The sequence below is a fragment of the Medicago sativa genome, chromosome 3, assembly GCF_051527215.1.
Source record: "Medicago sativa cultivar Bolivia chromosome 3, Bolivia_mono, whole genome shotgun sequence".
In the NCBI taxonomy this organism is placed as follows: Eukaryota; Viridiplantae; Streptophyta; class Magnoliopsida; order Fabales; family Fabaceae; genus Medicago; species Medicago sativa.
This window is the reverse complement of record NC_140751.1, coordinates 91,764,682-91,790,835: the sequence shown is the minus strand read 5'-3', so window position 1 is coordinate 91,790,835 and position 26,154 is coordinate 91,764,682. Positions and strand designations below refer to the sequence as shown.

Sequence of the window (26,154 nt, the reverse complement as noted above, 5' to 3'; positions counted from 1 at the left end):
AGAGAGAATTTAGCCTCGGGTTCACTTCGGTTTTTACTAACACATATTCTTCCCTCAAGTTTAGAACACAATATTTTTGAATAATTGTTCCCTTTAAGCCTCGTGTAATCCTTCACAAGTTTGTCATTTGTAAGAACTCATTTCCGAATCTGCGTGGAAGATATGACCACTATTGACATTCGACAATGCTGAAATATGATTACCTCTGATGAGGAGAATCTATGCAAAAAAGTAAAAATTAATTATTCTAAAAGTTCATACTTTATTAAGGGCTTGCTTGATTAGCCTTTGTACTTGTAGCCTTTATTTCCAGTACATATGAAACTGCTAACAAGTATCATCTATTGATGTTCCCATGGCTTCTGAACCAGACCACCGATTAGACTTAATTAGCCATGAAGAACAAGAAGAGTATTACAATGAAAGGTTGATGACTCATATAAGAGCTAAAAAAATAATAATAGCTACGAACGAAATGAAGGCATGCGCAAGCGTTTGTAGTCCAACGGTTAGGATAATTGCCTTCCAAGCAATAGACCCGGGTTCGACTCCCGGCAAACGCAAGTGTTGTTATTTTTAATATTATATATTATATATTCGCTTAAGTTAATTCGTTAATTCCTCCAAACTGTTTTATATACATATATGCATGCGGGTAAATTACATTAAGTAGAAATATTTTAACATATGGTAATTAGGATTTTTGTTCCTCATTAGGCATATAGATCATCATGTCATTTAGTTTGCTATGAGATTTATCATCAAATCAGCAACAAGATTTTTTTAATTGAAAAAAGTCATCTCATTGATATCTATCTAGAGAGTAGTTAAAAAAGAAGGTGGATTTGGTTCTTTTACAAACATATGGGAAACAACAACAACCCAAGTGAATCTGAAACAGAGAATCTTCCACTGATACAGTCAACGCCATCACAACTTCAACCAAACAATAACTCCTTGATCCAAGAAACATATTTGGAATCAAAGAAACTATGCCACATTGCTGCCCCTTCCATCTTCAGCCGTCTTACCATGTTCTCCATCACCGTCGTCTCTCAATCTTTCGCCGGCCACCTCAACGATCTCGACCTCGCCGCCATTTCCATTGCCTGCACCCTCCTCATAGCCATCACTTTCGGCTTCTTGGTACACACCAATAGTGCTTATGCTAGAAGCGCTTAATTAAGTTGTTTATCCAAACAGAGCCTTACTCTTTGTTTATTCTGTAGCTTGGAATGGCGAGTGCTCTTGAGACCCTTTGTGGCCAAGCTTACGGCGCAAGGCAATACCACATGTTGGGTGTTTATTTGCAACGTTCCTGGGTTGTTCTGTTCTTGTCTTCAATTATCTTGCTACCTATGTTTGTGTTCACCACGCCTATGTTGAAGTTCATAGGACAACCTGTGGCTGTTGCGGTTTGGTTGCAATTTGGTTGATTCCATTTCATTTGAGTTTCCCATTTCAATTCACGTTGCAAAGATTTTTGCAGTGTCAGTTGAAAACTGCGATTATAGCTTGGGTTTCAGGGGGAGCACTTGTGACTCATGTGTTAGTGAGTTGGGTTTTTGTTTATAAGATGAGAGTTGGGATTGTTGGGATTGCTCTTACCATTGATTTCTCTTGGTGGCTCTCAGTTTTGGGAATGTTTGTGTATACACTCTTTGGTGGGTGTCCACATTCATGGAATGGTTTTTCAGCTGAAGCTTTTGTTGGTTTGTGGGATTTCTTTAAACTATCTTTGGCTTCTGGTGTCATGCTTGCGTTAGTATTTTCCTTTTTTTGTGCTGATTTTAACTTATTTTTTAGGTTTCGTGATTCTTTAAATTGTTTGTGTTTATGTGATATTCCAGGTTAGAGAACTTCTATTATAGAATGTTGCTTATAATGTCTGGTTATATGTACAACTCTGATGTTGCAATCGATGCTCTTTCGGTTTGGTAATTTTTTTATTTCCTTTTCTTTTTAGTTTTATTTAATCAGATTGCATGTTTCACTGTATTTAACTATTTATTGGATTTTTGCTGAATTTTGTTGTTGGCAGTGTAACTATTTATGGTTGGGAATCCATGATACCGCTTGGTTTTTTGGCTGCGATCGGGTATGTTTCTGGTTGTAAGCCTCCTTTATTTATTCCTCTCAAATCTTTCTAATTTAATGATTTTTGGTAGCGAGTAGCATAATCTCTCATGTACCCATTAAATGGAATCAATGCTAAGAAGCAGAACCCTGTAAGTCAGTAAACAACCATCCCTGTGGGGTCTTTTAATCGAGTTTGACAAGACAAACTGATCATATTTTATTCATTCTAATTTGCTTCATAATATGTAATTGTAACTTACAGTAGACTTGTGAGAAGTGATGCATTAGTTTATCTCTTGGAGATCATTGTCCGTATCACATGTCTATACACCTTTTGCTTAATAGTATGTAACTTCTGCGTGTTTATTCCATTTGTGGTGCAGTAACACAGTATCAGATTGTAAAATTTGTTAACACTTGCCATTTGCCAATCAGTTCTCACTAAGCATTGAATGGTGTAATGTAGCAAATATATGTCACAGGATAATGGTTTAAAATTGCATTTACAGTTATACTGTGAATCTTTATATACTGATAAAATACGGGAAAATGTGTCTAATGCGGTCAAAATTGCAGCTGTGATGCTGTTGCGGAGACTTTAATAAAGTCCGCAATATTGCGGCCACAATTTAAAACCATTAATTAAAGGTCGCTCTTGTTGCAATGTGTCAAGTGTGATTTAAAGTCCCGCATTAGATGAAAGAGTTGAGGTGGAACAACACATAAGTGAGATGATCCATAAATCAAATGCCTTAAGGTTTTGAGTGAAGATGTGGTGTCCAACTCACTTGTATGGTTGCTCTTAGCGCTCAATGTGACGATCCAACCTGGTGAGACTTCCCCTCAGGGCCAACAACTCCAGCTCTAGTATACATAATGTTATTCCTATATAAGCGTGCCAAAGTGATAGATCCTTTTTCTTCTATTGATATCTTCTTTTTCCCAACAAAAATAACTCTCTCAAATCTCAATATTCCCCTTTTTTAATCATTTCACAATGTCCATATCAGGGTGCGAGTAGCGAATGAGCTTGGCGCAGGCATGCAAAAGGGGCGAAATTCGCGACGGTGGTTTCAGTGGTAAATACTGTGATCGTTGGATTCATATTTTGGTTGATAATTGTGGTTTTCAATGAGAAGCTTGCTTTGATCTTTACATCAAGCTTATCTGTAATCCAAATGGTCAATGAACTATCAATCTTGTTGGCTTTTACTATTCTTCTTAATTGCATTCAACCTGTTCTTTCAGGTAAATCTCTAATAATATACTTATAATAGAGACACTCAACTCCAATGTCAGTTTTCTGAACTTAATATTACAATATTTGATGCTGTACTTACCGATTGTATCTGTTGGTTTTCGATTTTCAGGCGTTGCAGTTGGATCTGGTCGTCAAGCAGTAGTGGCTTATATAAACATTGGTAGTTACTACTTGGTTGGAATACCTCTTGGGGTTCTCCTAGGCTGGCTGCTACCTTCCGGCATTGTGGTAAGTGTCATCACAAACTAATATTCCACTCCATTCTTGCGTAAGATAAATAAAGTTTAAGGTTTAAACGCTATGCAATTTAAGAGTAATTTTTTCATATGAATTCAATCATATCTCACCACATAAATATTTGTAAAGATAATCATAAATGCAGATGATGTGTCTGACGGTGATGATTTATTTATCATATCAGGGTATGTGGACTGGAATGATGAGCGGAACGGTGGTTCAAACATCGATCTTGGCCATTATTATGTTGAGATACAATTGGGAAAGAGAGGTAAGGTTTTTTTTTTTTTTTTTTTTTTTTTTTTTTTTTTTGTTGTTGCTTGTCTTGTTTGTGATAACTGATAACATAACTTGTAACAGTGGTGTGCTTGTTATCTTGTTTGTAGGTACGGAATGTCCAAATTCATGTTAAGGACGACACAACGTCCAACCAATAAAAAAAGGTAAATTCATGTTGTATCATTGTCTTGTACTGAAAAATATTACTTTGCTATTTAAAATAGTTTTATTCTTTGCCTCTTACAAGACCACCTCAACACAGATTGTAATTCTTTACCGATAAATATTCAGATTTATGAGAACATTTATCTGTAAACACAGAAACTGGATGCATATTTCACATATTCTAGTGTTATTTCAATCGATGCATGATAAAGCTTATTCTTCAAGAATATTAATTTCAATCTTACTGTGTATTTGTTGTATCCCTCAAGAAGAAGGTAAGTATGTTTTACAACTCAATCAACAGCATAAAGCATTTTAAAACACTTATAAATCCCATATTATATACTTCTTAATCCCCACTTGTGAAAATTTGTGTGACCAGCCTCAATTCTCCTCCTTAAATGTCAGATTACCAAATTAACTTACTCATCTATGCCTCTTAAAAAAAAAAAAAAAAACTTATCTATGTGTTCCAATTTTTATGTTCTTCCAAATTAGCAAAATGGTTATTTTAGTTGTAGGACTGAAATATATGCAATTTCTATTGATGAGTTGGGACTTGGAGGAAATGAAGTACCTGAATGAGAATAAGAATGAGATTACTACTATCTGATAAAACCAAGGCAAGGTTGAGAATGGGATAGACATTTCCAAGGTATTGCAATTTGGAGTTGATTGCATGGAAAACTATAAAGTGAACATAACTGGCACATTATTTCAACTTTAGCATGAAGGAGAACTGTAAATGGACTGATTTTTCCATTTACACATTCAAATATCTTTTGATTAGATGAATCTTTTCTGTGCGACCATGAACATTGGCATCATTTTCTTCCTAGAGTTATATTACAATATCTACGGTTGATTTTAACTCCAACACAACTCAATCATGAAGAATTTAATTAGGGTTGGAAAGTAATTTGAGTGTCGAAGTAAATAAAAAACATTTTTTATGGACACTTGTCTCGGATTTCCAACAAATGTTGTACAAGTGTCATATGAGTGTCGGACACCGACGCATATCGATCACCGACACACCTACTCGTAGAGGTGTCCAAGCTTCATAGCTTATGAGGAAAATACTCATAAGAGTTCATATCGAAATGAATATAGTTTGATAAAAGACAATGTAATAATACAATGAAGATGTTTATTTATAGGAGGAGTTGGATTAACTAATTCTCTAACCACCTAACTAAATTGTTAACCCAACTACCTAACTCTAGCTGAATATACTGAGTAATATTTTTGTTGATGATCCACTAATTAGTAACATTATCAGCAAAACTGCTGCTGGACTTTCTAGAACATCCACTGTGTCGGCTTTTGAAGTTGTAGAAGAGAAATCAAGTGGCGTCAAGGAATGTAACCCTAAATTGTTGCTAGTGTCAAAGAGGTCCGTTTTAGATATCTTTTATTGATTCATGATGCGGCTGCTATTAAAATTTTGATTGATAAGTTTCAAAGCTTGGTAGGTAGTGTTGTTACATTTGTATTTGATTGTGCCGCCACAATAAAGACATGCAAACAGGGGCTAATCTAGACCTCTATATATATACACCCTGTTTTATTCTAGGGACTAAAATCAAAAGACTATATTTTTAAGGACAAAAGCTTATTTAACCCTAATAAATGTGTGTCTTACCTTCCTTCTACTTCCACTTATGCTAAACAACCAAATAACCATCTCCCTTTTCACTTACTTTTCACTCACTTTCTTTTCTCTAACAATCTTCTTAATTCCTTTTCTTTCACTTTCTATTTTAATCCAAACTAAGCGTACGTCTTCAAAATTGTAAAGATAATGACATAATTTAATTCTAAAATCGAAGAATATCGATATATCTATAAATCAATCAGTTTATAGATTGAAATAGATACCAATAAAAGTCATAAATAAATTTTTATAAGTATGTTGCAAATGCTCCACACAAAATGCTTACCAATATTTTGAATTCTATTAGATGAAAAAGAATATTTTTTTTAGAGGCCAAAATAGATTAACAAGGTATATGGATTTTGTTTTGCGGCTAAATATATTTCTTATCCCTAAAAAATTTATAAAATTAAAATCTTTTTAGTCTCTCATTTGAAAGGTATTTTTGGCTCATACCTTTCAAAATATGTCAATTTTTGGCTTCTCCCTCACTTTTCATTTGCTCCTCCGTTAGTTTTTTTTTTTTTTTTTTAAGAACTCGAGAGGAGCACACTCCCAAATCATAAGTCAATACCACCGGGCCAACTAAAGTGGACTCCTCCCTTAGTTTTTTTTTTTTTTTTTGAGGATATCCTCCCTTAGTTTCAAAATGTTGTTTATGTTTTTTTTACAAAAAAATTAAATAATACAATAAATTAATAAATTGCATGATATTTTTAATAAACTAACTTTATTAATTATTTGGAGTCTTTTCCACCATCATATATATGGTAAATGAAATATAATATTTTGGTTGTAGTGCATATATTATTAGTTAGATGATATAATTAAAAAAAAATATTAATTCTATATTGAAAGTGAAAATTATATTTATTTTGAAATAATTTTTCTTTGTTAACGCAATACTCATTATGAAATGGACGGAGTATAACTTACACATATCTATTTCAAAAATGCACACAAATAACCAAGTTGTAGTATTTAGGGGTATACAAACTCGGCCCTTTAACCCACCCCAACCAACTATTACTAAAGTTGTTGGTAACCTATACGTTTTATTTAGTTAGTTATGTTGTTAATATTATGCATTGTACATATCAACTGAGTTAAATTCACGAGGACAGTTAATTATGTTGTTTAAAGTTTTACACTTTGTGCTTTTCATTTTAATTTTTTTTCATAATTTGTGATTTTAATTAAGGTGAAATGGTGGAATATGAACATGATTTTTGTTAAGGTGACTTATTTTAGAATCTAACACGATCTTGTGCTTATATTGTCTCATCCTTAATGAACTCGTATCACATCAGATTCAACCATATTCAATAATTGACCCGATCTAAATTAATTAGGGTTGGGTTTGGGTCTAGCTAAACTCGACCTAACCTATCACGTGTACACCCCTAGTAATATTTCATTATTTCACGTCAAAATTTTGATTGGAAAATATCTTTTGTCTTAATTAATAGAAATTCATGAATGGTAAGAATAGGAATAGAAGGAAAGAGAGGAAAAGGAAAACATTTAAACGGAAAGTAGAGGAAAAAGATAGAGTTTTGAAAGACTGGGAAACCCTTTGGCTGCAACCAAATTGGTTGTCCTTATATGTAACGTGTGACTGTAAAGAGAACAAATAATTCAATTCGGAGTTGTGCACCTCACACTTTTATTTACATACATATCTACGCACACAAAACACAACACAAATATTCATCTCTTGTACGAGGTTTTTTTGTTTTTTTGTTTAGGAGAATCTCTTGTACAAGGTTGTAGTATCGCAATGGGCAGCATCAATAGAGAGAATGATACTGATCACAATCTTATCCAATCTCTCTTGTCAAAAGAAATATCGTCCATTAACGAACATCAACATGAGGATGAAGATGAACAAGAATTTGGCAAGAAACTATGGATTGAAACGAAGAAACTATGGCACATAGTTGGTCCCTCTATTTTCAGCCGTGTTGCATCTTTCACCATGAACGTCGTTACTCAAGCCTTTGCCGGTCACCTTGGCGACGTTCAACTCGCTTCCATTTCCATCGCCAATACCGTCATCGTTGGCTTCAATTTCGGCCTCCTTGTAAGTCCTACCTAATAGTCATTCTTTCATATATTTGTTTTCATAATAACTTTTTTTTTAATGAGAATATAGTTGTGGCCGCAGTTATATTTCTGCTGCAATTATTTTTTTATAATCAAAAGCTGCAAAGTTTGATATATCAATTTAATTAGTATGCATTTTCAATATACAATTATTTTATGCATGTACTCGATGATATGTTGCTGCCTCAATTAAGTGCTAAATAGTGCGAAGATTTCTCTCGCACATAGCGCACGAATAAGTAACTTAACGTGCTAACTACATTACTTAAAAGGCTAAATTTCATTAAAAAAAATGGTCAAAATATAATATTTTCATTATGGAATTGGAACCGCCTGCTTGGGTGGCTGCTAGACTGCCACCACCGGTAGCCTTTCTGCAACCTCTTTGTTTTGTCGCCGCCATCGGTACCGTTGCCGCCGTTGATAGTCGTCATTGCTTTCACAGAAGGGCCTTATGGATTGGTTGTTGCAATAATTTTCCGCCTAATAGTTGCGGTTATCAGTCGCTGTGGTTACTTACTACCACTACAACCACTGCAGTGTAAAGACTATAAATACCTCTGCTATGTTTATTTTTGTCTGATTCTGCAGCACTGTTTTCAATTAGTGGAGAGGCAAAATTTGCATAGTGAATAGTGAGCGGTGGTAACATCAGCACAATATAGCACCCACGACTTATTTCAAGGATAAGTTGTCATTTTGGCTGAATGAGAAAGAGAGATATCAGACTGTCCTTAATGCTACAGCTCCTTCGCGTGGATTGTGCGACAATTATTTTCGCACACTTAAGTATTATCCATTAATAAATATGACAACTTTATATTGTTGATGTATTTATTTTATTTTTTTGAATATTAATTAAACTCTTGATATATTGCACTTGATAGATTAATTTGTGTGTTCTTGTGTGTTTGTGCTATTTATGATGGACTAGTTGGGGATGGCAAGCGCATTGGAGACACTTTGTGGGCAAGCTTTTGGGGCAAAGAGGCATAACATGTTAGGAATATACCTACAAAGATCTTGGATTGTTCTGTTCCTTTGTTGTTTTCTGTTATTGCCATTTTATATCTTTGCCACTCCAATTCTCAAACTTCTAGGACAACCTGATGACGTGGCAGAGTGGAGTGGTGTTGTGGCTATCTGGCTTATACCTTTGCATTTCAGTTTTGCATTTCAGTTTCCTCTTCAGAGGTTTCTACAATGCCAGCTCAAAACTGGTGCCATTGCTTGGGTTTCTTTGGTTGGTTTGGTGGTAAATGTGGTACTTAGTTGGCTGTTGATATTTGTTTGGGATTTTGGACTTATTGGTGCTGCTATTGCTTTGGATGTTTCTTGGTGGATTTTGGTTTTTGGGATGTTGGCTTATACTGTTTGTGGTGGGTGTCCTTTAACTTGGACTGGTTTTTCAATTGAAGCCTTTTCTGGTCTTTGGGATTTCTTCAAACTCTCTTTTGCTTCTGGGGTCATGCTCTGGTACGTTATAACAATCTCTATTTCCTTATTTCTTACCAAAATTTATAAACAAGATGGTTAGCAATTTGTTTATATTGAAAAATAATACAACACACATTATAATTTCAAGTACCATGAAATAACATATCAAAAAACGCTATAAACTCTTGAAAAATGTTATAAGCTCGCGAAAGAAGAATCATCACCATATTTAGAACATACGAGTTTTTTACTATTACTTACAAAAGAAGAGTTTATTATACACACTATAAGACCATATGCAATGGTCTGTTTACACTGTGTTTGTTTCTAGAGAAATAGAGAAGAGAGAAATAGGGGAGAGAGAGATAGAGGAGAGATTGTGCATTTCTTCAGTTTGGTAAAGGAGAGAAGTCAGAGAGAGAAATAGGAGAGACCAAATTTTAACTTTTTGGTTTCTCTCCATCACAGAGAAGAAAAGAGAGAGGGGGCTAGCTAATTGGTATAATTACTATTTTATCCATGTTTTTTTTTAAAAGTTTTTGAGAGAACCATTTTATCCACGTTGTTTTTTTTTTTTTTTGAGGGGTTATCCATGTTGTTGTTATGTACTCATGTTGGTTTTTTCTATATGTTAATTAATATCCCACTGTAGCCAGCAGCTAGTAACTTGCGAGCTTCAATTTTTTTAAGCTATCTTTTTATAAAAAATTAATTTGTTTGATCGTTGTTTTATTTTTATGTTTTTAATAAGATATTATGGTTGTTTTATTGTTCTTACAAAAATTAAATTTCACAAACAAATATTTTTTAAGCTGAAGTATTTTTTCCCTAAAAAAAAGTTGAAGTATTTTTTTGATTAGATATATTTTTAGGTAGGGGCTTATTAGTCATTGTTTCTTTTATTAAAAAAATTCTATTTAATTAAAATAAGTAGTGGAATTAATTAATTAAATATATTTAAATAAAATAAAAAATTAATTTGATTGAAAATGTTATTCAACATAGGGGCATTGTAGTACTTTTCAAAACAAGTATTACTTCTCTCTTCTCTATTTCTTCTCTCTATCTCTTATACCAAACAACCCCTCAAATCTACTCTAATTCTCACATACTTCTCTCTTCCCATACTCTCTCTCACCTATTTCTCTCTTCACAATTTCTCTTCCAAACCAAACACACCCTTAATGTGACTTTCAACAGTAATAAAAGCTCCAATGGTGTGATGAAAGTGTGTTGAAAGGTGACTTGGATGAGAGAGATGATGAAAGGATTCAACACAATTGCATGCTATACCGTGTGCCACGTGTCGCGTTATAATTTGCTGAAACCGTGTGCGTGTGATACACGCGGAGACAAGGCGCGTGAGCCTGGCAGAGGACAGTGAGAGAGAATGAATTATGGATATATAGGGACACGTGGTGATTTATGATTGGTTGTCCGGATTTTTATAATTTTAATAATTGGACCTAAATTATTTCTTTGTAAATTAATTTAAAAAAATAAATAAAATATACCAAAATTCATGATTTTTTTTCTATATAAATAGAGATTTGCTTCATTTGATTTGGACACAGAAAAAAAAACAAGTTTTTCACTATCTTCATCTTATTATCTTTCTATTAGCAAACTAAGTGAAGTTTTAATCTTTCTATTGCATTTTAAGTTAAGAAAATAAAAATAAATTATTTTACAAAATTTTGTTTTTCCAAAAAAAACTAAAAAATAAATTGTTAATTGTATTATTTAAATTTAATTATAATCGATAATTATAATTTTATGTAATTATAAAAACAAAAATTAAATAAGAATAAGAAATAAATAAAAAGTGATGGGGTAGGGTGTTGAATGAAAAACCATTGGAGAGGTAAAAGTTGAATGAGTGTTGAATTAAGAGAGAGAAACTGATATGGAGTTTTGAAAATTGAAAAAGTAGATGTTGAAGGGTGTTGAAAGGGGTTAACCATTCTACATGGTCTAAGTTAAGAGTAATGATATTTTGACATCCATTTGATGACAACTTTATTGACAACCTTGTTTTTCTCACTTCTTATTGGTCAAAAACAATGGAGAGAGAAAAAGGAAGAGAGAGGATAACAACATCATGTGAGTATGAGAGAGAAAGTTGTCCAAAAGTTGTCAAAAAGTGGTTGTCAAAATATCATTTCTCCTAAGTTAATGTTTTGGTCTTGACAGCGTCTAGAGCCTAAATCACGTATGGGTGCATGTGACCCTAAATTTGTATTTCTTTTTGAATATATTAAATTAAGGCTGATAGGAAAAGTTTGGTGTGCAATTATATACTCCCTCTCTCCTTCAATAGATGATCTGTTTGACAATATACATTATTGATTTGACATACTTTGACCATATTTTTCTACTAATTCACAAAGATAAATAATACTCCATCCGTCCCGTAGTAGATGACTCATTTGAAAATATGTAATTTTGACATAACTTACTTTGACCATATTTTTCTACTAATATACTCCCTCCGGTCCTTATTATAAAAAACAATTGACTTTTTTGGTTCATTGTATAAGTGATGTATCTAGTCTATATTTACAATAAGATACATTAATTATTCTATGAACTTAAAAAGTCAACTTTTTCTTATAATAAGGACCGGAGGGAGTACAAAGATAAATAATATCATATAAGATGTCGTTAGATTTGTCTCGATGAGTATTTTCAAAATATCAAATTTTCATAATTTTTTCTAATATATTATTCAAGATATTTAAGCTCAAAATTATGCATTCGCATGCGTAATAAGGTCAACTGTGTCAAGTATTATGGGACGGAGGGAGTATCATGTAAGATGTTGTTGGATTCGTCTCGATGAATATTTTTAAAATATTAAATTTTCATAATTTTTTTACTAGAGAATTGAAGATATTAAAGATAAAACATATGCATTGGTATGTGTGTCGGAGTCAACTAGGTCATGTATTGAGGGACGGAGTGAGTATCATTTATGGTTGGAGAAGTAATGTCGGTGATTTGTGCAGTTTAGAGAACTGGTATTACAGGATACTGCTACTTATGACTGGCCAGTTGGAGAATGCGACTGTTGCTGTTGATGCCTTGTCTGTATGGTAAGTTATTTTGTCCACAAGTATTCTGTGCCTCTTCCAATAAAATTGCTTTTAAATTTAATCAGTTATTTCTTTATTAAAATAGTACTCCTAATTTTTATTTTTATTTTGAAAGAGTACTCCTAGTTATTTTAATTACATCAACAATAAAATTTAATCAACGTGCTCTTGAAAGAGTACTCCACAAGTATTCTATGATTTTTTTTATGATTTACAACGTTTATGTGTTTTTTTATTTTAAAAACTGTTTGACTAATGTGGTGGATTTAATTGGTTTTGCAGTATGACTATCAATGGGTGGGAAATGATGATTCCCCTTGCTTTCTTTGCTGGTACCGGGTACGATATTTATCCCCTCTCTTTACAACATCATTACATAGAAATTCAGCGGCGGAGCCATTCATGGGTTGGGGTGGACCACAACCCACCCGGAAAAATTAAAAAATTTAGCGATTATAGATTTATTTTGCGAGATTTTATACAATTTTATGTCGGTTTTACGTTTTGACTGATCCAAAATCTCGCAAAGTGGTATAACAGTCCACCCAACAAATTTAAATAATTCAATTGTAGGTCTATTTTGCAAGACTTTAAATAATTTTTCAATAGTTATAGTTTTTCGCAGTTTTAAAAGTGACATACGTAATTTTTGTGATACTTATGCTTATGGTTTCAAAAATGACATACGTAATTTTCAATAGTTATAGTTTTTCACGGTTTTTCACTCGAACTTTTTTCCTGCCTCTAAAATTAATCTCTAATCTCTTACATATATTCTGCATGCATTTGCCAACAACCATTTCATTCCACATCACATCACTCAAATTGTCCTTTGCATAAAATTTGCGAACGAAATTTCTTGACCAACTTTTTTCCTTACCATCTACTCCCTCCGTTTCAAAATAAGTGTCGCTTTAGCTAAAAAAATTATTTTAAAATGAATGTCACTTTACATTTCTAATGCAATAATAACTTTTTCTTTTCAATTGTACCCTTCAATTAATACTATGTTACACTACTTTCAAAGTATTATTTTTTCTTTAATGAAAAACAAACCAATAGTTGATTAGGATAATTTGGTAAAATTGCTATGACATTTGACTAATTTATTCCATTCCTTAATCTGTGTGTAATTGGCTAAAACGACGCTTATTTTAAAACGGAGGGAGTAGTATCAAAGAGTAGCAACCTCTCAAAAAATGTACTCCCTCCGGTCCTATTTATAAGAGAAAATTGGATCAACAAAACTTAGGGTCTGTTTGTTTCAACTGATAGAGTGAGGAAAGATTGTGAGTGGAGAGAAAGAAAGTGGAAAGAAGAGTTTTCTATAGTTTGGAACACTATAGAAAGGAAGAGGAAAGAAGCATCTTTGATGGGACCCACATATAAAATGTTTCCTCGCTGCTTAGGACAGAAAGTGAGAAGAAACTCATTTTTAACATGAAAAGTCACATATATCCCTACTTTATTACTTTTATAATTTTCATTGTTTTTTTTTAATTTCCGACGCTTTTTTAAGTGAGTGGCGTTTTTGTCTGTCAGGTTTTAATAACTTTTTTCTTACTACTCCTATGTTCTTACTTTTGGCATTATTTTTTTTCTGGTACCATTTTTTTTGGTATAATATATATATATATATATATATATATATATATATATATATTAAGGTTATAATTGTCATTTTGCAAATATACATATCTTTCTTTCCTCTCACAATCTATTCACTTTCTTTTATACCAAACAACTAAAATAATCATCTCACTTTCTTCAACCATTCTTTCCTTCTACTATCTATCCTTTCACTTTCTTTCCTTAAACTTTCTTCGGTAAACCAAACATACCCTTAATGTATCTAGACTGAATTTTTAACCAAATACATTACTTTTTGTTGACTCAACTTTCTCTTATAAAAAGGACCGAAAGGAGTATCAAAGAAGGCGAGGTCTAACATAAGGGAGCCAATAGGTCCCTCATGACATGAGGGAGCAAAACATTTAAATTGTTTACCGAGTATCTTTCTTGACCAACTTTGTCTTTATTTTTCCATTCTCGTGATTTTCTCTTTTTTTGAGCATCCAAAGTTGAAATGATAAATCTAGCAAGAGATCTAAAAATATATGGGGTGACAATTGGCCATGTGGCCAAGCAAATTACCACTCTTTAGTCAGGGTGTTGGAACGACAGTATGTTTGTCTATAGCAATGATTTTGTCCGTCCCTTTTTTCGGTAGAAAAAAGCGGTTTCGTCCGGGAAATTTTGTCTGTCCTTTTTTTGTTTGAAGAAGCAATTTTGTCTGTCCTTTTGATTTAGGATATTATTAGTAGTTTATTACATAATCGTGTGATAGTTACTGCATGATTGGTTTGACTGAGAGAAAAATTGATTTTGATAAAATTAAGTTTGTGATAATCAAATAGATTTATCATCACAAAAAAAAAAAAATCAAATGGGCTTTATTCGGATTCTTTCTTTGCTGAAGCAACAATGAAAATGCAGCAGAAAAACAAGCGGTAAAGCTGGAAACGAGTTTGGGGTTTTTGTGAATTAATTTAGCGGACGCAAAAGCTTGGAATTACAGTTTCAGTTCACCTCACGTTTAGAAAAGGAAATGCACAATTCCAGGTCTAGTTTTCATCATGCCTAAACATGACAAGAAAAATGAAACTCGCGTTTGAAGGTTTGAACTCGAGTTTGAAATGAAAAAAAAAATGGGAAGAATATATTAGAGCATCCACAATGGAGAATTACTTCTGTGGATAGTTAAATGGGTCCGTACACAAAACTCGTTTATAATTTTTCAATAGTAGTTGTAGTATCTAATAAGCGCTCGATACCTCCAACCCAACATCTTATACTACTAATTTTTCATAGGGATCCACTAATCATCTATCAATGATTTTATATTATTACATTTTAAATTTTTAATATTAAAAAAGTGTGGAGCCCACAAACAAAGAGAGTGCTTATCTAAAACTCTCAATTCATTACCTTCATTAGGTACCCAAAAAAATTTCTTTTCCAATGATGGTACCTAATAGGTACCAATGCCTATAGTGGTAAGTACTACATTGGGGATGGTTTTAATGATTATCATCGGAGGAACGCTAGATTTCATTCAATATTCATTTTTTAGAGTACTACTACCATTGATGGGCGCACTCTATTTTCAATATTCATTTTTTTCAATACTACCATTGGTGGCCATGAAATTTTTATTCAGTAATAATTAAATTAACAAAATAAAATAATATCTCACCTTTTCAATCTTGCATAAAAATTGCACCATTTTGTACGTAATTTTTTCCATTGAATTTATCTACAATATCAGAATATATGTTGATTTGCAGGGTAAGAGTAGCAAACGAACTAGGAGCAGGAAAAGGGAAATCAGCAAAATTTGCAATGCAAGTATCAGTGGCACAATCAACAGTGATTGGGTTCATATTTTGCATTCTGATAATGATATTCCATAGACAAATTGCATACATTTTCACCACCAGCCCTCCTGTGCTTGAAGCTGTTAACGATATGTCAATCCTCTTGGCTGTCACAATTCTTCTCAATAGTGTTCAACCTATTCTCTCTGGAGTAGCTGTTGGTTCAGGATGGCAAGTATTTGTAGCATATGTAAATATAGGATGCTACTATCTAATTGGACTCCCACTTGGAATTCTTATGGGATGGGTCTTTAACACTGGTGTTGAAGTAAGTATATAATTAATTACCACAAACTTAAATTATTTTTTATAATGATCGCTTACATTTATATATGGTGACAGGGTATATGGGGTGGTATGATATTTGGTGGTACAGCAATCCAAACGTTGATACTTATCATAGTAACAGCACGATGTGATTGGGAAAATGAGGTATATACACTTCAACATAAAACTATACACAACTCATTTTACTCCTACAGTGTTAACTGTGTGTACTAAGTTTCTTTTTTTGATTAATTGCATTTGTACGTGCAGGCAGAGAAGGCTAGGTCACGTGTAAACAAGTGGTCTGCCACAAAACCTGATGACCAACTGCAGATTACCGAGTAATATTTGGATTTTACAAATGGATCAGTTCATTTGCACATAATTGTATGTTTATATTATGAGTTGATTTTTTTACACAATTCTTGTTTCAGTTAATTAAGCGGTATTCATCATCAGTATAGTAAATAAGAGAATTATAATTATACATGAGTTATTAGATTATTACTAATCAAGTTTTACGCTCTATAATTGCAGCATCAGCAAGAAGATGAAGCTAGCACAACATTTTGTTCCGATTATTATATCTTTCAATATTTTTCTCTCTGTTATTGTATTTGTAGTGAGAATTAGCTAGTTGGGTTTTGTTTTGCATCAAGTTTGTTAAGAAATGCAGCAAAAGTTAGAGAGGAAAAAATGAATAAAATTCAACAAGGTTTTTTTATGTCCATCTTTTTTTTTGTTCAAGATTTTTTATTTATATATAAACAACAGCACAATCTTTACCCTTATATTGAAACTCATTAAATATATCATTTAGGAATACACTAGTTGTCTACACCACATCTCATTTGACAAAATAAATTTACATGAATTTAGCAAGTGATGCACATATGCACACATTTGGTGTGGGTCCTCACATTCGAACAATCTTATATAAGCAGCTCTAAATGATAATGACCTAGGATCTCTAAGACTTGATGTAAAAAACAAGCAGCCTCTTTTAAAATCTTGATCCCTAAATGTGTACCTCTTATTATTGTCAGTTCTCATTTCCGGATACTTGGGTGTTAAGCAGCTAAAAGATGATTTACTCTTTTTGGCTCTCTGAACTGCAGCTTGTTGAATTTGTTGATTTGCATACAGCTGATTGGCAGTCCTTGTTTTGCGCATTCAGTTATCAGTTTCATAATTCATTGGCAGTTACAACTACTCCAGGATTTTGATGTTCCATAGCAGAGCAGGCAATGCTGAAATCTATTCAATCCTGTTTACAAAAACTAGATTAGGAGGGCAGTGTTAGAAGCTAGGAAAGTAATTGGGTTTTCTTTTCCTGAATAAAAACAATGATGCTCAAATTTCCATTCCTTCTTTTATCAAGGAAAATTTGTTCCTTGAATAAAAAACTTATAAGACGGATATTTAATTATGTTTCCAGGATGTTTAGATGGCTAGATCAATAAACGACATCCCACATCCCATTACCAATCACAGAGCCATAAGGATGGACAAAATAATATAATGCACAGCACACATCATAAACTTCATTTAGTTTTATTTTGCAATCACGACTTTGTGGTATGGTATACTATATACCTAAACCTCAAACTTGCATATTATATTTACCAACTTTGTCTTGTCATTATTAGTGAAATAAAATTTGACACCAAGAATATGAGGCAGAGGCAACAATGAAGAGGCTGAAATTAACTTCAGTGTATAAATCAGATATTCTCCCCCCTCATATCTTAAGCAAGGTTTTAAATAGAAGCCACCACTCCGTTAAGGATTGTGTTAAGGATTTCACTATTTCAGGTGTTACGAAAGTTGTGTTACAGATTACAAGAGCTGGTCAATTAACTCAAATTTTTTTAATTTTTTTTAATTTACTGATTGTCGTAGTCACAATGTGAATTAATCACAACATCCAACAACTCTTGTTAAATAATGTATAATAACTTAAATAGATTAAATTAGAGACAGATTACAAAATCAAGTACCACTTCACATATTTGATCTTCACTGAATGAATAAATTTGGATTAATTTTTAGATATCCAAAAAGCACCATATGTAAATTAGCCTACAAGATTACATATCTGTCCACATAAGATAAACATCTTTTCGACTGTTTGATCGAACAATGTATATAACTTAGTTTTACTTGAAGTAATACCACTTTATTTTACTTTAGTACTTGTGTTTGTTCCTGCACTTTTACGTTTATGTGTTCTTTCACTTGTGTTTTTTACAACAATAGTTCACCATTACACGTTTCTTGTACTGCAAGCTAAGGCTTGAAACTTTAAACTTGTCAACTAAGAATCCCTGAAGGATAAAACTTGAGTTCCAAATTTTGCTCACCAATAATTATTCAATATATTAAGAACAACAATAAAAAACATAAAAACAATGCATTTCCTAAATTATTAATTAATATTACAAGAAAGTCTATAAATCTAAATAGATCAAACAATAAATCAAATCGATAGATAATAATATGAAAAAGGAAAAGAACCCGTGAAGCATCGCTTCTATCCTCTCTATATATTAGAAAACTATCTCACATCAATATATAACTGATCAACATAACAACGAAAAATAAACCAACGATTGGTGAGAGACTAGTTGAAGATGCATTTTGCACGGTAGGAGTAGCAATGGTGGTGGTGGAGGGTGCAATAGTAATTGTGTCGGGGGTGCCATTAGAAGGTGAACCTTTCCCTGATGATGGCGTTGCTGAAGGAGCAGCAGAAGCGGAAGAAGCCTTAACCTTAACAGAGAGTTTCATGCCACCACTTATGCAATGTACAGGAACAGCACATATGAAGTAATGAGTTCCTACTTTTTCGAGGGGAATGGTTGTGGCACCACTACTATCTGTACTAATTGAATCTCTAGTTGTGCATGTTTTATAGTCACTTTCTCTAACTTCATCCACTGTGTGCCACCCAGCTTCATAATTGAACACTGTCATAGTAAAGTTACATACATTAGTTTTGTAAATTGTAAAACTAAACAAACAATAGAATTGATAAACTTCAATTAATTATGATACTTACCGAGACTGTCACCAACTACAAAAGTTTTGTCACTAGCCCATGTTGTATAATCAGAATCAAGTGTCCAACCTAAAGCATCTCCAACAACGTGGACAGTTCCCTGAGTCGGCAATGCCATAGTGATCGCAAAAAAGAAGCATAAAACCAAAGTATTAGAGAAAGCCATAGAGACGGTGAGGGGGAATCAAGTAGGCTACGAGACGTTGTTTGGGATAACGGGTTAGCTTTATATAATTGCAAGAAAGAAGGGGATTGGGAGTTGTTAAACTCTTTAGCTTATATATGGTACGTAGAAAGAGAGACAGGAGAGATTTTTGAATTGGGGAAATCTGAAGTTGAAAGACAATTCATTAGACTTCTCTATATATAGAGAAACTATGAAACAAATTTACTTTGGTTCTCTATCTTTCTTCCGTAACAAACAATTGATATTCTCTCTAACAAACTCCTTTTGTTTTTCACTCATTTTATATCTTCCCATAACAAACAATTGATTTACTAAGTTGATATACCAGTAAGTTTATCTCTTTCCCATAACAAACAATTTATCTATTCTATAATATATATAAAGAAAATAACCTCTTTTAAATAACACATGTAACAAATAGATAACAATAATATTAAATATTAAAAAAATGTAACAAACACGATATAAATATATATGTCTATTTTTTTTCTTCTATCATTTAAAAAGTGTAACAAACTATATGAGTATATTTATACTTACTTTTTTATTATCACAATTGTATCCTTAAACAACTTTTTTTTATTATCACAATTGTATCCTTAAACAACTTTTTTTATAATAAAGATCATTGTTTAGTCATTAAAAAAAAGAATTTATATTAGGCTTAATTACATTTTTGGCCCCCTAAATATCCAAAAGTTGCGATGTTGACCCCCTAAAAAAAATAACTACTTTCGAGCCCTCTATGTTTACCGCATTTTGCGGTTTTGGCCTCTCAGACCAATTTTGACCCGTCAATGCATACGTGGCGCACACATGGACGCCACATGTGTAATTTTTATTTAAAAAATAAAAAAAATGTCACGTGTAAATGCGTTAATAAAAAATAAATAAATAAATAAAACAAAATAATTTTTAATTAAAAAATAAATAATTTTATTTATTTTAAAAATTAAAACAAAAGTAATTCAAAAATAAAAAATAATTAAAAAAAATTACACACATGTCGTCCACGTGTGCGTTGACTGGGTCAAAATTGGTCTGGGGGGCTAAAACTACAAAAGAGACTAAACATAGGGGGCTCAAAAGTAGTTATTTTTATTAGGGGACCAAAATTGCGACATTTGAATACTTAGGGGGTAAAAACTGTAATTAAGCCTTTATATTATTATTTTTTTGTTATATTGTTCGTGTCATTGAAATAAATAATCATGATTAGTTTGGTTTGTTATAACATGAAAGCAACAAACATTTATATTTTTTGTTTTAATCCAAATCAAAATTTCATAAAAAGAACACCATTAATAATTTTCAAACGTTAGCACAATAAAAAGAGCGGAAAGACGGATGCGATCGCTAGTTTAATAATAATAATAATAATTAATATAGCAAAATATTTTTTTTTAGCTTCCCCTCAAAAATAAAAAACTCCAGCAAACTCTTTTTTTTTTCTCGCACACTCTATATCTCTCCTCCATAACAAACAATTTATTTAATAATTGTAAAGTCATAAAAAAATTCAACTTCCCTTCATTTTCAAATAGGAGAAGATGTTGAACCAAACACTCATAAATCATGTTGTTACAACCTTATTTCTTATTTATACTTGGTTTTCATTGTTTGAACCCACAATTTCTAAAGTTGACCACCATTTTCAATCTACCTTACACATATAAGCTCCATTTAGGATTTTCAAACACCTAAACCCCAACCCACCTTCTATTTTTTATTTACATATAGTTTCCTAAGAAATTGTGTGACATTTTTTATGTTTACTAGTGTTGCCCCATATGAAGTTTCTACAAATTCTTTCAGCCTCTTCACACACTGACACTGGCAGATGAACCATTTTCATAATATATAGTGGAATACTACCAAGTGAGGATTAGGCCAAAGTAATTCTTAGCGATCAACATAGTGCTTGCTTTTCATGATGAAAGATTCTTCCTCATTTTATTAAGCATGTTGGAGTTAGTATTCTTTGCGATCCTTTGATGGAGGAAAGGAACTCCTAGATAGATTCTCAAGTTATCAGTTTGATCTATGCCGAAAGATTGGCTCAAATTATTTGCTTCGACGTAATTTTTTTTTTTTTGAAGAGACGACGTAACTAGTATTCTTGTAGAAAAATACTCTGGATTTTTGCAGACAAACTAAAACTATCTGTAGAAGATTCACGAGAGAGACTAGGTTTGTTACCTCTTCTAAATTTCAAGGGGCGCCACTTGCCTTGGTCGACCAAGTCTTGAATATACTCAAACTTTCCAACCTAAGAACAAATTAAAGAGATAATGAGGTATGGAATCTCTTTGTTTTACCCCTCTTGCAGATTAAAAATCGTTAGTTTTAGAACAATTCTAATTGATGTTCATTGAGGTAGAGGAAATACAACTCAATATCACATTCTCGTGTTAATAGGCAAGTGAAATTGTTTTAATTGCTTATCAACGGTATCAACATCATCATCCCCAACAAGATAACATTTCAATAATAAAAGGAATTATCCATCAATTCATGCGGTTGTTTATAGCGAACCAAAAGAATACTCATATACCTCACTAAAAATTTTGGAAGACAATGTTGTTGGATGAAAATGAAATTGTAATGTTAGATAAAATTTAAAATATTGTTAAAAATATGTTGTGTTTTAGCCTTTGAACTTGATTTTAATGTTGGAAAAAAGTTGTGTTGTCTCGATAAAAACCACATCAGCCGATCAACCCATACCACATTGGTTTAGTTTGGTTGGGATTTTATTTTAAAAGTCAATCGAGCAAAACCAAATCCCAAACCGCATGTTTTTTATCATATGGTTCAGATGATTTTTAGCCTCAAAACCGAACCAAATCGCACCGTAAACACCCAAGTCATTACACGCCTCCATCCTATTGAATTTTTTAGGGGTTCCTATTGAATACTATTTCTTTGATATATATTATTTGACTTATCGATCAAGAGCACAACTCAATAAATCATGATCGTTGATATGATCACTAACAAACTTGTGCCCCCCATCCCATCCTCTCAGATTTTCACAAGTTCAGTTACAATTAGACTCATCTATATAAAGGTGGTTCGCGACTTCACGTCACAAAGAGAACAACATACCTTTTCACCACTTTTCCATCAACACTCCTATTAAGTCTATTATGAAATCTCACCAGAAAACTTGTTCCGCCATGAATGTTAATAGTTCCACCATATTAGAAAGCTTCTTATATACACTACATTGATTGAATGTACATTCATTTGGTCCACACCAAATCAAAATTCATTTTTTTTTTATTGAAAGTGACAAATATCCATAGTTGATCGGTTTTAGATGTACATATTAGATATCCTCATTGTTGTAGTTCTAGATTACTACAAATAGAAGGGGTCCGGGAAGTAAAAGCTAAGTACATAATTTGTACCAATGAAATGAGTGTTTGCCATAATACCAATGAAATGAATTAGTGTTTGACTATTCATGAGAGATCCATTCGAACTTAAAATGTTTTTGAAATAATTAAAGTTGTCCTCATCGCTTTTTGTAGCAAGGGATATGTTTCTTGATTCTATTTTGGTGTTGCAAGTGTATTCAAGAAATCTGCAATTTACCCAAGGTTAGAGAGATCATCTCTCAATTTGTTTTGTTTAGAAAGCTAACGGAAAACTTCACTTACGGTTTTCAGAAATGATTCAATTCCAGAAAAAATTCTGTACCAGAAATATTGTTGGGTGAAAGTTGAAATAGGGGTAAATAAGTTAAATTATAAAAGGATAAAATTGACATTTTTAATGAATTGTTGGGGTAAAAGATCAATTGTAAGGGTGCATGGTATAATTTCCTCGTTACTTGAGGTCAGACATAAGACTTCATGTTCTTCTTACCGCTCAAGAGCACAACTCAATAAATCATGATCGTTGATACGGCCACTAACAAACTCGTGCACCCTATCAGCTAGACTCGTCAATATAAAGGTGGTTCGTGCCACAAAGAGAACAACTTAACAACATACATTTTCACCACTTTTCCATCAACACTCCTATTAAGTCTACTATGGAATGTCACCGAAAAACTTGTTCCGCCATGAATGATAATAGTTCTGTCATATCGGAAAGCTACTAGATTGATTGAATGTACATCGATTTGGTTCACACCAAATCAAAATTCATTTCTTCAACTACAAGTGACAAATATCCATATTTGATCGGTTTTAGATGTACATATTAGATACACTTATTGTTGTAGTTCTAGATTACTACAAATAGAAGGGGTCGGGGGAAGTAAAAGCCAAGTCCAATGTACAGAATTTGTACCCAAACTAAGTTAAGTACTTGTACAGGAGGACAACAAAGTATTAAAAACTCAAAAAGTCAAAACTCTCATAAATCTCTTTTTTCTTTATTGATTTTGCCAATCAAATCTTTATTTACTTTGATGTATGATGATTATTACTAACATCTCTATGGTTTCTACTTTAATTATGCACACAACAGCAGACATGAAACCCCACTCCAAAAATATCAACAAAAAGGTGCACCTCCAACTGGAAGGTACAGATTCCAGAAAAGAAAAAAAAAAGTGAAAAATATTAAAAAAAGAATACAAAAGTATAAAAAATAAAAAATAAAAAAATAAAAAAAGTGGCCAACTCAACTTTGTTGAATTTTGTTACATACAAAAAGCAAAATGACCGTTGCCATATGTCATCTTACCGTTGCAAAACTCAACTGTGGGACCGAAAAATATTGTCCCGGTTCAAGAAACGGGTTCGTCGACCGAGTCAACTCAGCCGCCACCGTAAGCCACTTCCCTTCAATCTCTTCTTTCTTCTCCAACCCTCCAATCTTTATCTCTTTTATCATTTCCCAAAACCTATTATTTTTTCTTCTATTCACAAACAAAAGCACCAAATTTTCTTTACTTTCTTCCGATCTCTTCAAATAGTTCAATAACTCATTCAACTCACCAATATCCAAATCCTCCATTCTCTTACCAAGTTCCTCCAATCTCAACAAAATCTCACCTTGCACGTTTCTATAATCTTCACCAACCATTCTCACAATTTCATAAACCAGCTCAGTCTTCTGAAGCTCCAAAGATTCCGGTACACCGCTAATTTGCTCGACGAAAACAACCAAACATTCTAGTTTATACAACAAATCAGCATTGGAAGCGTTCAAAATCAAAGAATCTTTCTTCTTCGATGAATTATTATTAGAATTTAGATAATAACCTAAAATTCTTGAAACAGTTAAAAGCTGTTCAAGAAGAGCAGCATACCAACGAACCCAAGAACTAAGCTGCAAGGATTCAAAATCCAAGTCATCACGAAAAGTTGAAAGATTAAGAAAATTATGACCACCATAAGAAGGATAACAAGAAAGTTGATCTTTAAGAGTGAATGATCCTTGAACAGTGATGTTATGAAGAGTGAAGAGACATTTCATTGCAACAGTGGCGCTTTTTGTTCCGTGAAGACGGTCCATGAGGGAGATGATGCAGGTGCGTGGGAGTATGTGAGAGGATTTGCTGATTGAGAGAACGGCTGCGATTTGTGACTCTGACGGTGGGGATGAGAGGTTGTGGGTTGTGGCACGGAGGATGTTGATTTGAACGGTGGAGATATTGCGTTTGATGGAGAGTGATGCGTAGATTAATGAAGCTTTGTCTTTGAGAGTGTTTGTGAGTGTTCTTAGCCTTTTTTGTTGCGCCATCGCATGAAGAAGAAGAATGTTGCAAATGAGGATATAGTTTAAGAGAATGTATTTAAAGGGTGTGGTTTGTGTGTTTGTGTCGAGAAAGTATTGGTGATTAATTTAATTAATTAATTAATTAATTTTGTTGGTATAAAACAGGGTCAAACACTCAAAGCCATGATAATCTCACTCGGACTTGAACACGTCTTATTTATTTATATTAATTTTTAATCACAGAAAAATATGAGGTCGTTGTTTTCGGTAATAATTGAATTTTGAGGGGTACATTCTATTATGAATTCAGACCATGTAATATATTTGATATTTTTATATGGGTTTTTTTTTTTTGAAGAAATATTTTTATATGGGTTGATAAGTCTATTCATTATTTCCCTAAAAAAAAAAGGTCTATTCATTATCTATTTCCCGGCTATTTCTATATTATGTTAATTAACGCGGGTAAGTAAGCGAGTTTTATTTCAAACATGTTGATAGATATCGGAGATTTTTTTTTTTTATGATAATGATGGAGATTATTTATTAATGTGGAATCTTATTCTTTTTATAATTTTTTACTAATATTTATTCCTAAGTTTCTTTTTACAATAAGGTGAAGAAAAGAAAAGTAATAGTGAGGAATCATTCAATCAATATACAATTTCTTAGATAAGAGATCTACTACTACTATTTCTTATTTCTTATACACAAGGTTTGGTGTGGTTTAGTCAAGTTTTACCAAGAAATCAGCATATTGATTGATGATCAATTTGCGTTATTATAAAAATGTACTGCACTGAATCTTTCTTCTATGAAAATTGCTGTTCACACATTAGAGAAGGCTGGGACACACATGTAAAATACGCTTTTGCCCCCTCGGCAGTTAACTGCCGAGGAATTTGAAATCCGGCTGCAGTTAACTGCCGAGGAATTCCTCGGTAGTTAACTGCCGAGGAAAGCATTTATGCAGACAGCAGGTTCTGCATTAATGCTAAGCATTTCCAAGCCATTTTTCGGCCAGTTTTTACTTGTAATTTTACCAGAGCATTTCCATATGCAATTCAAATTATACAACAATGAAACTCGGTCATAAACAAGAAAAATACAATATCTTTTACATATGTCCATAATTAAATCAAACCGAGACTTTTACAATATCTTTTACATATCTTTTACAATATCTTGCCGTTTTCCATGTGAATTC

General features: G+C 32.8%; 3 protein-coding genes, 1 non-coding gene and 1 pseudogene across 5 annotated transcripts; 3 read left to right on the top strand and 2 right to left on the bottom strand.

Moving 5' to 3' along the window:
* The first annotated feature begins 491 nt into the window (after nt 1-491).
* Nucleotides 492-563, top strand: TRNAG-UCC (transfer RNA glycine (anticodon UCC)). The gene has a single exon. It is a non-coding gene; the product is annotated as a tRNA-Gly (tRNA).
* Nucleotides 564-763: 200 nt separating this feature from the next.
* Nucleotides 764-4,281, top strand: LOC146941935 (protein DETOXIFICATION 27-like; annotated as a pseudogene). Its single transcript, XR_015032520.1, has 8 exons — nt 764-1,146; nt 1,230-1,761; nt 1,851-1,937; nt 2,042-2,098; nt 3,090-3,327; nt 3,450-3,568; nt 3,762-3,848; nt 3,964-4,281. The product of XR_015032520.1 is annotated as a protein DETOXIFICATION 27-like (transcript).
* Nucleotides 4,282-7,375: 3,094 nt separating this feature from the next.
* Nucleotides 7,376-16,750, top strand: LOC146941934 (protein DETOXIFICATION 27-like). The gene is made up of 8 exons (XM_085755798.1): nt 7,376-7,761; nt 8,719-9,260; nt 12,230-12,316; nt 12,599-12,655; nt 15,664-16,021; nt 16,096-16,185; nt 16,291-16,407; nt 16,558-16,750. The coding sequence occupies exons 1-7, from the start codon at nt 7,459-7,461 to the stop codon at nt 16,363-16,365; spliced, it is 1,512 nt and encodes a 503-aa protein (XP_085611924.1). The 5' UTR covers nt 7,376-7,458; the 3' UTR covers nt 16,366-16,407; nt 16,558-16,750.
* Nucleotides 16,751-18,582: 1,832 nt separating this feature from the next.
* Nucleotides 18,583-19,247, bottom strand: LOC146941933 (blue copper protein-like). Its single transcript, XM_085755800.1, has 2 exons — nt 19,082-19,247; nt 18,583-18,989 (listed from the first exon to the last, which is right to left on the bottom strand). The coding sequence occupies exons 1-2, from the start codon at nt 19,245-19,247 to the stop codon at nt 18,583-18,585; spliced, it is 573 nt and encodes a 190-aa protein (XP_085611926.1).
* A 4,387-nt stretch (nt 19,248-23,634) lies between these two features.
* Nucleotides 23,635-24,998, bottom strand: LOC146941932 (putative clathrin assembly protein At4g40080). Its single transcript, XM_085755799.1, has one exon. It carries the CDS (start codon nt 24,969-24,971, stop codon nt 23,961-23,963), a length of 1,011 nt encoding a protein of 336 aa, XP_085611925.1. The 5' UTR covers nt 24,972-24,998; the 3' UTR covers nt 23,635-23,960.
* Between the last annotated feature and the right edge of the window lie 1,156 nt (nt 24,999-26,154).